Here is a 12426-nt window from a genome sequence, read left to right as displayed (position 1 = left end):
ATCTCAATGAAATCAGCACTGGATAGGGCAGAAAATTAAACAGTTTTTTAACACGTACAAATGCTCAATATGTGTATCATAGATGACACTGCAGACATCAATACAATAATCCAGTTCTTGCCATACCTTTTGCAACATGGGCCCATTGATAATGGACACTGCTGTGATAACACTCTTTTAGCTTGATGATATTGTGTGGTAACAATGGGATGAACACTTTATCTTTTATTCAACTCCACAAAAAAGAAATACAGTTTGAGGTCAGGTGATCTTGGCCACAGCCATTCCAGATCTCACGTTGTTTTATTTATTTTTGTGGAGTTGCATGAAAGATAAAATGTTTGTTCTATTGTTGCCAAATTTAAAAAAAGCAACTGAGTTTCTGCCCATCTAATGCTGGCTTCATTGAGGAAAGTTCAGTAGTTCTCTTGCAGTGATTATTTTAACTGTGAGAAGCATTATGAAATACCCTGTACTATTGATTTATAAAATTGTAAAGCAATAGTATTATAAATTTTATAATTAAAAATTCAACAAATGGTAATTTCATTTAGAACTTTTGTATAGGCCTGTTTGATTATTTTTAAGTTAACAAGAAATATAAAAACATTATGTTTTTATGTACATATAAATATTCTTTACATTGAGTTATATTCCAACTTGACATTATTATTTTCATTGATTATTTAATGATATGAATGTTTGTATACTTTTCTTAAATTATTTAATAAAGAGAAAAAGTAAGTTTTTCAAATTCCTTTATTTAATTGCCTTTGTGTCATTAAGATTTACTATTAAATCTTTAATAGTAATAACATGTATAATCAGTAGTAATTTATATTATTTTATTTTTAGTATATGCTGATGGAAGCATTTGCCTTGATATTCTTCAGAATAGGTGGAGCCCAACGTATGATGTTTCAGCCATTTTAACTTCAATACAAGCAAGTATTTTTTTTTTATAATAACTGGAATTTTAATAATTTTAATATTAATGTTTTATTATAATTATTTTGACTTCCATTCAGTTAAGTGTTGAATTTTATCTCTATCAGGAAAATTAATATTTTAAATATATAAAAAAAATCAACTGAAATTCAGAGACAACAAATTTACATTTAACACTTCATCAGATATACTACAGAAAATAATTTATAATTAATACTTTATATTAAAAATGAATAATCCATTTAAAATTCTCAGGCTTATAAATGTTTTTATTTTTATTCCCAATTATTGTGATTGTAGATACAATTTATGTGAGAGGTAAATTCTTGTATTTTATTACAGAAAGTAAGTAGGCAAAGTGTAGGTAAAAAATCATTACGAAGAAAAATCTAAATTCAGAAGTATAGATTTTATACATGTTAAATAAGTCACAAATGAATATAAATATTGGATGATGGTAAAGTGAGTGTCTTTCTTGCATAAATTGTCAGCAGACGCTACACTTTAGGCTTCTTCACCATGGAGGCTGTCAAAATTTTATTTTGTTATATTTGTTGATAGTTATGGTTGTTTTGACAACTTTATAATATAGTGCACTAATTTTATTTGATTTTTACCTGGAACGTTTAGTATGGAAACACGTTTCTGAGTGATTTCTGTTTGTTATATTTTTAAGAAGTCAATATAATATGTACTACACATTTTAATATAATTTTTACAATACTTGTTTTTATCTACAGTATTTATTTTTTATTCTTTTCATAAAACACAGATTAGTGAAAAATCAAATTATCAAAACTAGTGGTTCTCAACAGGGCCATGGATTATTTCAGGGAGGCCACATAATAATTCACAAAGTAGAATATTAAAGTTTATATTCTGTACAAATTAACTCTAAGTGTCATGTTACAGAAGTCCTAATTGAAAATCTAATGATGAAAAAACATATTTGGGAAAATAAAATTTAGATGATGAAATGAAACTAAAGTTCAGATATTACTAGACATGGAAGTCTTTGAATGTGTGGTGGATTCATTTGGAGTAAATGCAGCTAATATGAATCTAGAACTACAAGAATGTCTTGTGGATCTGAAAAGTAATTCAGCACTTCAATCAGATTCAGGAACAACCAAGACAATTTCTAGACTAGTGTAGATATTGAAAAAAAAAATTCCTTTATAGGTTTTTAAAATTCCAATTTGGTTGAATTGAGTTTTAGTAGTCAGTCATCTGATATTGAAAATGGGAAGATCTTTGGTTATACCTAACAAGTTTCCAGCCAGTATACAAAAACTTGTTTCTTCTCATCAGCTGCAAGCCTGACACTAAAGGTCTTGGTAAAAATATATATATTTTTTTAAACATTACCTAACGTATAATAATAATTTTTTGGTGTTTTAAAGTAGGAAAGAATTGCACAGTTAATTCATAAATTAAAAAAAATCACAATTTATAAATGAAGGAATTTTCCTTAGGAAAACCATACTTAAACATTTTTAATCTTTCTTTCAAGTCAATATATTTTAGTTCTAGTTATTACTTCAATCTTTGCTTACCATTCAGTAGAAATGTAACTTCCCAGTTGAGGGAGCCTCTGAGGTGGGCAGTGAGACATAAAAGGTTGAGAACCACTTATCTAAGCAACTTAATATGAAAATTAATTTGGATTGAGAGTACACACTGGTTATAACATAATTACCTCATATGTTCTAAATTAATGTCAAAATGACTATTCAATTCTTTATTCCTAGATTTATCCATAAAAAAATAATTGAAAAATTGAGAATTCAAAATATATGAAATTATTTCAATGCACTTTTACACTAGAAAATACAGACTACAATATATCAGTGTGTTTTTAACAAATAATTATTGTTAAATCTCTTTTTTTATACAAGATTCAACTGCAGTTTGAAAAAGTTGTAGACCTATAAATTTCCACTGTCATGTGTGTTTGTTTGTGTTTCCTTAATCTTGAGAATGGAGTTAGATAGATGAAAAATGAGACCAGATATGGAAACCTTAGGGCAGGAGGCCCCAATTAACTATATACAAATTTTCAATGCAAATTGAAAGTCGTGTTATTTCAATTCAAAAATTTTCTCCTGAAAGGTGTTAGATAGATGACTGGCATGACTATTGTTAAAGGAAAAGTATGATTACAGGGACAAGCCACTACTAATTTGAGATGGAGGGCAAGTATTTTAAGTTAAATTAAAAATATGATTAAAAATTGCAGTTCGGCATTGTGACGATGCCACAATAAATAATTGCTCTTTCTTTAGTATAAACATTCTTGATATTATGTCTAAATGATTAGTTTTCTAACGTTCTATTGAAGTAGAATATAAGAACACCGAGGGAAAAAATCATCTTTTTATCTTGTAGATTTTCCTTTGAAGCCAATGATTGCTGGATTAAGTTGGGATATATTATTGCTACTATTAATAATTAAATACTAATATTAATAGAGCCCAATTTAATTTGGCATTTATTTGGATATATTGGTCTTTGAAATGTTTATATTTGTAGATTTTCTTTCTTTCATATTTAACAATGCAGGTATTTTTAAATGGCAGATTAGCCAGTAAGATGACATTGATTCATGTGAGGTTTTATTTGGTGTGTTAAAGTCTCATTTTCTAAAACCATCTGTGTGTTTATGTAAAAATGTCAATAAATCAATTGTTTATAAAACCTCACTCAATTTAATTTCTAAATTTATAAATATTGCAGAATGTCTTTTACAAATAATGTTACCAACTTTTGTTTGGCTTTCTTCAGACAGTTTATTTCTTTTGTACATGTTTGAAATAATATATGCTCATTTTGGATAAATTCTCACAGTCTGTTTAATAAAATTTTATATTTTATTATAGAAAAATAAATTTACATTTTTAAGACATTTAATCAGAAATAAAATCTGCTAGTATGCATTAATAGTAAGCGATTAATGCATATTGTTGTTTAAGGTATGAATATTATGTCTTTATAAAATTTAAGATTATGTAAGTCCCTCAAAACCAGACATTATTAACCAATGCCAAATGATTGCTGTCATGCATTCAGCTATTTTTCCGCTACTGTTAATAATTAACTTTTAAATTACTTAATAAAAAGTTAATTATTAATATTAGTGAAAAAATAGCCCAATGCATTATGGTAAGATTATTAAGTATCATGTTAACTTTTCTTCTAAATTTTGACTCATTAAAATTATTCAAAAATAAATTGGCATCTATTTGAAATTTATTTTCAAGAACGTTCAGTTTTGAAGAGTAATTAGTAGTTTTGGACTAACACTAATATTCTTTACAATTACAGGTTTATAATATAATTTAAATACAAGAATGTATTGTGTATTTTGGATCATTGAATAATTTATATTTTGGAAAAATCTGAACAAAAAATTGTTTCTAATATCTTAATTTGGAAACATTACATATAAATATATAACAACAGTAGTAGCTTAATCACTTATTAAAAATGGTAAATCATAATCAAAACTGTAAGATAATTTATTTGCTTTTTTCAGAAAGTTGCTAAATTACTAATAAAAAATATTCCAGTGATTTTGCAAACATTCTGAGAGTTTATTTGATTATTTGAAATGAAATTTTCCTCTATTTTCATGTTTAATTTAAATACTAGAAATAGAGAAAACAGAAATATCAGTATTTAGTTTATTATTCATTAGCCATATATACAAGTTTCAGAAACTCAAAAGTTATGGATGATATTCTAAGTCAACTTCCATTTAAGTTCTTTAATGAATTCAATTATTTAGATTTTATGATCACTGTTTTAATTTATAAAGTTATCATGTTTAGACATTTAAATAAAATTCTTTAAAAACTGTGTAATTGTGATATTATATGTCACTTTAAAAGTGTTCCTTCACTGTAAATTATGTGGTAATATAATCATAACAGTTATTATCAATTTCATTATTTAAATTATTGTGACAGATTATTAGATGTAACAAACTTAAAAGAAAGAAATTACAGTAATTTTTGATTCTCTAAATCATATTTTAAATTACTGTGAAGAACATTTGTGCAAATTTAGCCCTTTTTTATTTAGCTTTTGAAAATTACACAAGTTAATAAAACTTGCCTTGCCTAATTGTTTCTATTTTAATTGAGGATAGTTGCTAAAATTAAATGCATTCTTCTAAAAGGCAATTATTATTGAATTTTTAAAATAATATAATTGCAAAATTCATAGTAAGGATAAAAATACATTGATATATAGATTAAAAATGTTTACATATAGGAATTCATGATCATGGAAATAGTGAATTTTTAGGGTGTTTCCAAAATATGGGGACAAACTTTCAATGGTGATTCCTACCAAAACAAGAAATGCATACTTAACACACATAAAGGCGGTATTCACATAGTTGTTGTAGAATGTGTGAATGCCATCTGTAATGCTGTTCAGATACAAGCATTTGAAAAGGGTGCATCAGTCCACGAGACATGTACATGCTTGTATAGAGGCTCGTTAGAGACACTTCAAGCATCTGTGACTGGACAGACAGATAAAATGTACTAAAAATAACTTACTTTGAACCTCTTAACCGGAGTGTATGTATAATATTAATATAATATAGATGTAATGTACTGTTCTGTAAATTTATGCAGCATAAAGAAATCCTTTATTGTGTTAACTATGCATTTCTAGATAAATATTTATAGGAGTGTTTTTGTTTTTTATTTCGGCAGGAATCGCCACCTGAAGTTTATTCCCATATTTTGGAATTCCCCTCTATAATCTGAAACTTAGTTTTATAGACTGAAAATTGTTTCTAATCTGAAATTATGTTTAATTAATATATTATTTATTTTCTATTAAATTAATAAGTAATACATTTGATATATTTTGAACTTGTTTGTGTCTCCATTATTTGTAAACTGATTGTTTATAATTTTTTAGTCTCTTCTGGACGAACCGAATCCAAATAGTCCTGCGAATAGTTTAGCAGCGCAGTTATACCAGGAGAATAGACGGGAATATGAAAAAAGGGTAGCTACCATTGTAGAGCAGAGCTGGTTGAACTTTAATGAAGATGAAGAAAAGGAAGCTAGAAAAGATTCTTAGAGACTAATCTTCATGGATATCTTAGCTAAAATTATGAAGTTGTGATTGCGCACTGTACACTTTTTTCCCTTATAACATGGCATCATCTCGTCATGACCCAGTGAATTCTGAATACTTTTGTGAATGAATATTTGCTGCCTGCCTGAAAGTTTCGACATTTTTTCCCAGAAAAATTCACTTTGATAAACTGTACGGATTTCTCAATTATTTTATTTGTTTTCTGTCAGTGTAATTAGTAGCCATAAATTGATTCGGAAGAGATAGTAACGTGCTGTACATCTTGTATGTATAATTAATTAGTTATTATGTAATTTATATTTTTTCCTGTTTATCAAATATATATAGAGAGAGTCTTCGGCTTTTTTTTTTTGTTTTGTTTTTGTTTTGTTTTTTTTTTGTAATATTACTATTTTCCACTTATGATTTTACTGCCGTAACTTATACAATTAGAGAAAATCTATGTAGATATTTGGGCTGTTTAATTATTACAAAAACTGCACCAGCAGTGGCTTTCAATTTTTAAGGAATGGGTTTAGTCAGTACTCCCAGTAATGTACATTATATTTTTATTTGAGTGCAATGGATCTTTACGCTTTTCTCTAATTAGCTTAAAGATTTCTGTTGGGAGATTCCTTATTCTACATCAAAATATCCATAGAAATTTTACTTTCAGGAATAGTTTAAAAACAAAAAAAAAAAGAAGTGAGAAATTACCTTAAAACTAATTCTGCAAAAAACTTCAGAGTTGATATTGATATGGTTCCAGTATCGAAAGAAAATGTTATATACCACTATATATATATATACAGTATATATATACATATATGTATATGCTATATATCAAGAAATTGGTATCCTCATCTAATATTTCCTTTTAAAGTGACAATAGTTGTATACATGTACTTGTGGAGTATATCATCTTTCATTTGAGTTCATTGGTTGTTAAAAATTTAGAAGAAGAAAAACAAAAAAAAAAATAATAATAAAGCGACAATGAATATTGTCGGAATATATGAATATCTTTGTTCATCTGTATACCAAAGAAGCTTGTAAATGAACACTGCTGGAACTAGTTGCAAGCCATATCTAGGGGAATGTGTTTTTTCCTATCTACAGCATACAAAAAAAAAAAAAAAAAAAAAATACAATTATTTTTCTTCTTAGTCTTTGCTTTACTGGTTTAGACATAAAGAAAAAAATATTTCAAGTATAGAAAACTGTGTGTATCGTTACAGATCTTTCAGTTGACTGGAGAACTGACTAAAAGAATGAAAAAAATAAATAAATTTATTATTAATGTGAGTCATTATTTTAAGTTGCTATAAGCAAAAATCCCTGTAATGTTCATTTACATTTAAAAAAAGTAATAAAGATGTGTAAGAAAAATTCTCTTCAAAAACTGATAATGCTTTTTATTTAATTTATAAAAATACATTGTTTATTGTTTAGTTTGAACTGACAAACAGTCTTTTTTTTTGTTTGTGTGTATGTATGTATATATATATAAAATTTTAAATATACTTAATTTTTATTAATATCTTAAATGAAAATTCAGCAACATTCAATAGTGAAACATCTAAAATTGAAATCTTTGTTTAAGAGAGATTAATTTAATCTGGTCTTTTCGCTATAACCGCTACATAGTGTATGGACCAGACATACTTTCTGTTGTTGGTCTTCTTGACTTTTTTGGTGGCCGCTTTGATCAGGTCTTTAATCAACGCCGCCCTCTTGCTCTCTTGGACGGTTTCGATGGGTTTCCTGAATATCTCTTTCAAGCATTCTAAAAATAAAGTTTTTTTGTAAATATATATCTGTACAGGGTTGACCAAAAATCAGTTAACCAGGTCACAGAAACACTCGTATTGTAAGACAAAAACTACTAAAGCAAAGGATTTTCCTAATTCATCCACAAAGACTTGTTACATGAAGGAAGGAATCACACACACTAGAGATAAGTAATAATATCACAGAAGTTTATTATAAACACTTCTGTATGCTAACAATTCAGCATTTTGGACCGTAGCCCTCGACCAAGGAAAGTTACAAAACATTTGTTTTAGAATGATGAGGTCCTATGGTCCTAAATGCCGAATTGTTAGCATGTGTTTACAATAAACTTGCGCGACACGATTGCTGGCCTCTAGTATGTGCGATTCCTTCACGTAACAAGACTTTGTGGACGAGTTAAACTATTAAATCTTAAAAGACAAGAAGCAAATAATATAAAGAAAAACATTTGTATTTATACTAGTTAATTGACTTTTAGTCCACCCTGTAATCTATAAATTAATTTCAAATTACTTAAGACTTAATTTAAACATAATTTAGTAGAAGCAGGGTCTTTTATAGATAATTCATTAAAATAATACATGTATTGTATACAGTAAAACCTGCTTAAACTGATACTGGTTTGGCAGAATTTTCATTTAGACAGATTTTACTGTATATATGTAAAATTTTCTTTTAACAATTAGATGTAAATTTTCAAATTAATATATATTATTTCTGTAAAATGGTTTTGAACTTGAAGACATTTTAAAATAGCCTTTTGACAAACTGTATTTTTAACCAATTAGCATTTTTTTCCTTCTCCTTCAGTATATTTTTTTTAGCTGTTGGCAATCTTCCTTGGTCTTGAATTATAGAGGTTATACTTTAAAAATTATATTCTAACCTTTTTTTTTTTATATATAACAAATAAATAGATTTTAAGTTTAAAAATAAATGTTATAAAGAGAAAAGTTCCTTATGAATCTATATTAAATTATAAATGTATTATTTTCTATAAAAATAAAACTTCTAATAAAATGTAATAATAATAACCTTAATCTAGCATATACAAATTTCTTAAATAAGTTTCAATGACAAAATAATTGTAATTTAAAAGGTTTTATTTTTGTTTTTAAAGTGCGGAGATGTAATATTCTGTGTTATTTAAAACACTATTAATGGAATATGCTGACGTCGCTTTGGAGTGACGTGCAAATAATTGCAGGAATCGCACGCGTTGCGTCGCGAACCTCAATTATACAATACAATTACTGGATAACAGTACTCAACTACTGTTGTCGCGACTCCACGCGACGCGATTGCTCCTACAAATAAACACATCGGACACGTTGACTATTGTTAAACTGTAAATATTTCGATTCATCAGACCCCTTACCTTTATATTCGTCTTCTGTGAGGAACACGTATCGAAATTGAATTTGTCTGGTGTGTAACACCTGATATCCTACTTGTTCTAACAGAGCCGAATACACTCGATCGGCTTGCGGATGATGGAACCACAAACGATTAAAATTCTCGTCCGTCAAGTCAGCGACTACGTCAGAAATCGACTGTAAACAAAGAAGAGAGACGTATGATAAAGACGTATAATTTTTTCCCCCACCCCCGCGCGACGCACACGCGGCAAGTGTAAATAAATGAATCATTAGTATTGTCAGCTACAGAACGTGAGTGACGTTAATTTGATACAATTAATTCTTAGTTTAATTATAATAACGTTACAGATATTCATTAAAAATAGCTTTAATTGCTATTTAAATATTTCCCGGAAGTATCTGATTCATTAAAACTATTCTTAACTATTCTTTCCTCTGCATCAATACTTGTTGAAAACACTATTTTATAAACAGAAATAGCGCATTACTTTAGTAACAACGCGACACTTAACCTACTCAGTGTGTGCCCTAACACGTGAATTAAACACTAAGAACTTACTTCAAAGTACTTCTTCCAGTTAGTCGAGTTTATTACCCTAGTAGCAGCCGAGTGTACGTCAGGCGGTTTGCTCGCAGGAACGGCGAAAAAACATCGACCACCGGGTTTCAAGCACCACATCAAATTCCTCAAGATGTTAGTCTGCTCTTTGGCCCACAAAAGGGGATGAGTGGAAAATAACCAATCGAAAGCTCCTGCCCATTTGATATTAAAACTGGTGATGTCCTCGATATTGGCGCAAGCGAAATCGACCTTCTCGTCCGCGTGCAACTCGAAAGCGCTGTCGACTATTTCGGGATCCGCATCCACACCCAAAACCGATCTGATTTCTGGTATACATTCCGATATCTGGTAAGTAGAAACTCCGTATCCCGATCCGACTTCCAAAACTTCCACGCGCTTCCAGTCGTCCTCTTTGGTCATTTCTCGGCATTCCGCCAGTAATGTTTTATATAGGGCCTCCAGATACTTGTCACGATATCCCAACTCGTTACAAATTCCTGCATCGCTGGGCCTTGGTTTGCACGACAAACCGAAACTAGACATTGTGTTTTAGTATAGACGAGAGGGCGCTCGCATTTCCTATATCTTAATAAAGACGATTTAGTAATCCTCCACCGCTCGGCCCCGCCCTTAAATCGTTGTACGCACTTCGCAAACTAGTTTGAAAAAGTGTCAGAATATAAGGGTCAACGCATCGCAGACACGTGAACGAGTTCTTTTAGATCTCGCTTGGCAAACGACGAGCTCGCTCCGCGAATGGCCTTTTTATTTATTTTTTTCTTTCCTTCTTGCATCTCTACCCTCTTTGGTTGGCGAAGCGCTGCTTTGGCACAACTATATTTAAACTACCATTGCGTCATAAGTAACACTGTTTATTTTCGTACCTTCCACACAACTACTTAAAACCTCCCTACCTAGAAAATTATGTTTTTAATCGAGTACCTATAAATTTAATTGTTTACAACGGCTAGAAATTTATTCTAGAATTTAATCAATCAATACTTTTCTATAAGTAATATCTATTACTTATTACATACACAATGTTTTAATTGATTACATAATAATTCTAGATAAACGAATCTGCTGTATGTATACAAAACACAGTAAGAATTAAACACGTACAGTAACAATAAGCAGTGTAATAATTATTAATTGAATTCTAGAATTATTATTATTATTATTATTATAAAACTTTTTATAGAATTCTAGAAAAAAGTCAGGCCTAAAATGTGTTTTTTTTTAGATGGAAGTTTCTGTTCTTCAATGAATTAATGTTGAATGGAAGAAAATTTAACATGATTTATTAATAAAAGTCAATTGTAGGAATGTCGCCTGCGCTTTGTCACATAGAATGACCTCCTTTTTTAAAAAATATTTTATCAAGATTCCAGGTTTGAAATTAGTAAATTCAATTAGTTTTTATAATAATTGTAATTACGATAAAATGCCAAAAAGCGCGGTTGCCGGACTTTTGGGCCGCCCCGTGTTTTTTTAATTAACGTATCATTAAACACGTATTTCATGATACATTAATTAACATATACACAGTGGCCCAAATGTCCGGTAACCGTGCTATTTTCTAGAGTTTTTGGGCCACCCCTTTTTAAATTCTGTTATTTAATTAAACCGGGTAAATTTAACAATTAAAAAAAAGGACCTTTATATTTAATTATCTTTTTCTTGAATTTTTTTTATTTATTTTTAAATAGCAAATCATTAACTGTGATAGATTATTTTGTAACGGTTCAAAGGTTAGAAAAAACTAATTTGTGATTTGTTTGTTGTTTTTTAAAAAAATAATTGTTTTTTTTTTGAAAATTCATGTAGTTAATTACGTTTAAGAATTAATTAATATTAATATTTTAAATTCTAATTTAAGCAATTAAAATATTAAGGAGGAAATCCTTGAACTTTCAGGGATGAAATTTGTTTATATTTTTCTTCCTGTTTTTAAAATAAATTTAAATATATTATATAATTCAATTTGGAATGTCTATTTTTATTAATTTAATTAATTATAATTATAATTATTTTTATTTTTATTTTACTGGAGATTATTTATTCAAGTCTGCAGACAGTAGAGCAATTTTCTTGGTGTGTTTTTGAAGGTCAAGTGTTTGGCGTAGGCTTTTTTTGGCTGCTCTCGCAAAGGAAATTAATCATAACACATTTGCGAGTAGAGGAAACACTTTTACTTTTTTTAAAATATTATATTTAAGACTATTTAAAATTGCATTTTATACGAATTATTTTATTGTCAATCGATGTTTATCTACGGTAAAAAGTAATTAGGACGAGAAACTTCAGTGGCGACATCTGCTGGATTTTATCGAAAACACTGCCGAAAACTTTTGTGAAACTTGTAACTGTAAAAAAAGGGGGCCCGAGAGAGGTGAATGGGGTCCGGATCACTCTTAAATGTAGGGCCTCACGCCTCTCCGATGGCCATAAAAGTATATGAATAAAATAAAATCAGAAGTACTGAGTGTGTGTTTCTTTTATAGAAAACTTAATTTTGGTCTTCTCTTTTGAGGCCTTCCCGGCTTTCTCCTGTATCTGGGCTTAGTCAAATATTGCATGATGTGTGTGTGTGTGTGTGTGTGTGTATAGGCCTATATATATTTTTTTTTTAGTGGAAGAAAC

The 12426-nt window shown here is 29.0% G+C and overlaps 2 protein-coding genes across 2 annotated transcripts in view; one reads left to right on the top strand and one right to left on the bottom strand.

Annotated features, from left to right (window-relative positions):
- LOC111639890 (ubiquitin-conjugating enzyme E2 A) overlaps positions 1-7273 on the top strand; it is a 69537-nt gene extending 62264 nt beyond the window's left edge. Inside the window, exon 4 of the mRNA XM_023385840.1 lies at positions 5887-7273. Coding sequence (XP_023241608.1) covers positions 5887-6051 — 165 coding nt within the window. The 3' untranslated portion in view covers positions 6052-7273. The remainder of the gene's footprint in view (positions 1-5886) is intronic.
- A 264-nt stretch (positions 7274-7537) lies between these two features.
- On the bottom strand, positions 7538-10916 carry LOC111639889. The gene is made up of 3 exons (XM_023385837.1): positions 9781-10916; positions 9221-9395; positions 7538-7834 (listed from the first exon to the last, which is right to left on the bottom strand). The coding sequence occupies exons 1-3, from the start codon at positions 10324-10326 to the stop codon at positions 7662-7664; spliced, it is 894 nt and encodes a 297-aa protein (XP_023241605.1). The 5' UTR covers positions 10327-10916; the 3' UTR covers positions 7538-7661.
- Positions 10917-12426: the final 1510 nt, after the last annotated feature.

This window comes from Centruroides sculpturatus, unplaced genomic scaffold (assembly GCF_000671375.1).
Source record: "Centruroides sculpturatus isolate CEXI.00-Female unplaced genomic scaffold, Cexi_2.0 scaffold1332, whole genome shotgun sequence".
Classification (NCBI taxonomy): Eukaryota; Metazoa; Arthropoda; class Arachnida; order Scorpiones; family Buthidae; genus Centruroides; species Centruroides sculpturatus.
The sequence above is the reverse complement of the archived record's forward strand: the minus strand, read 5'-3'. Positions and strand labels throughout refer to the sequence as shown.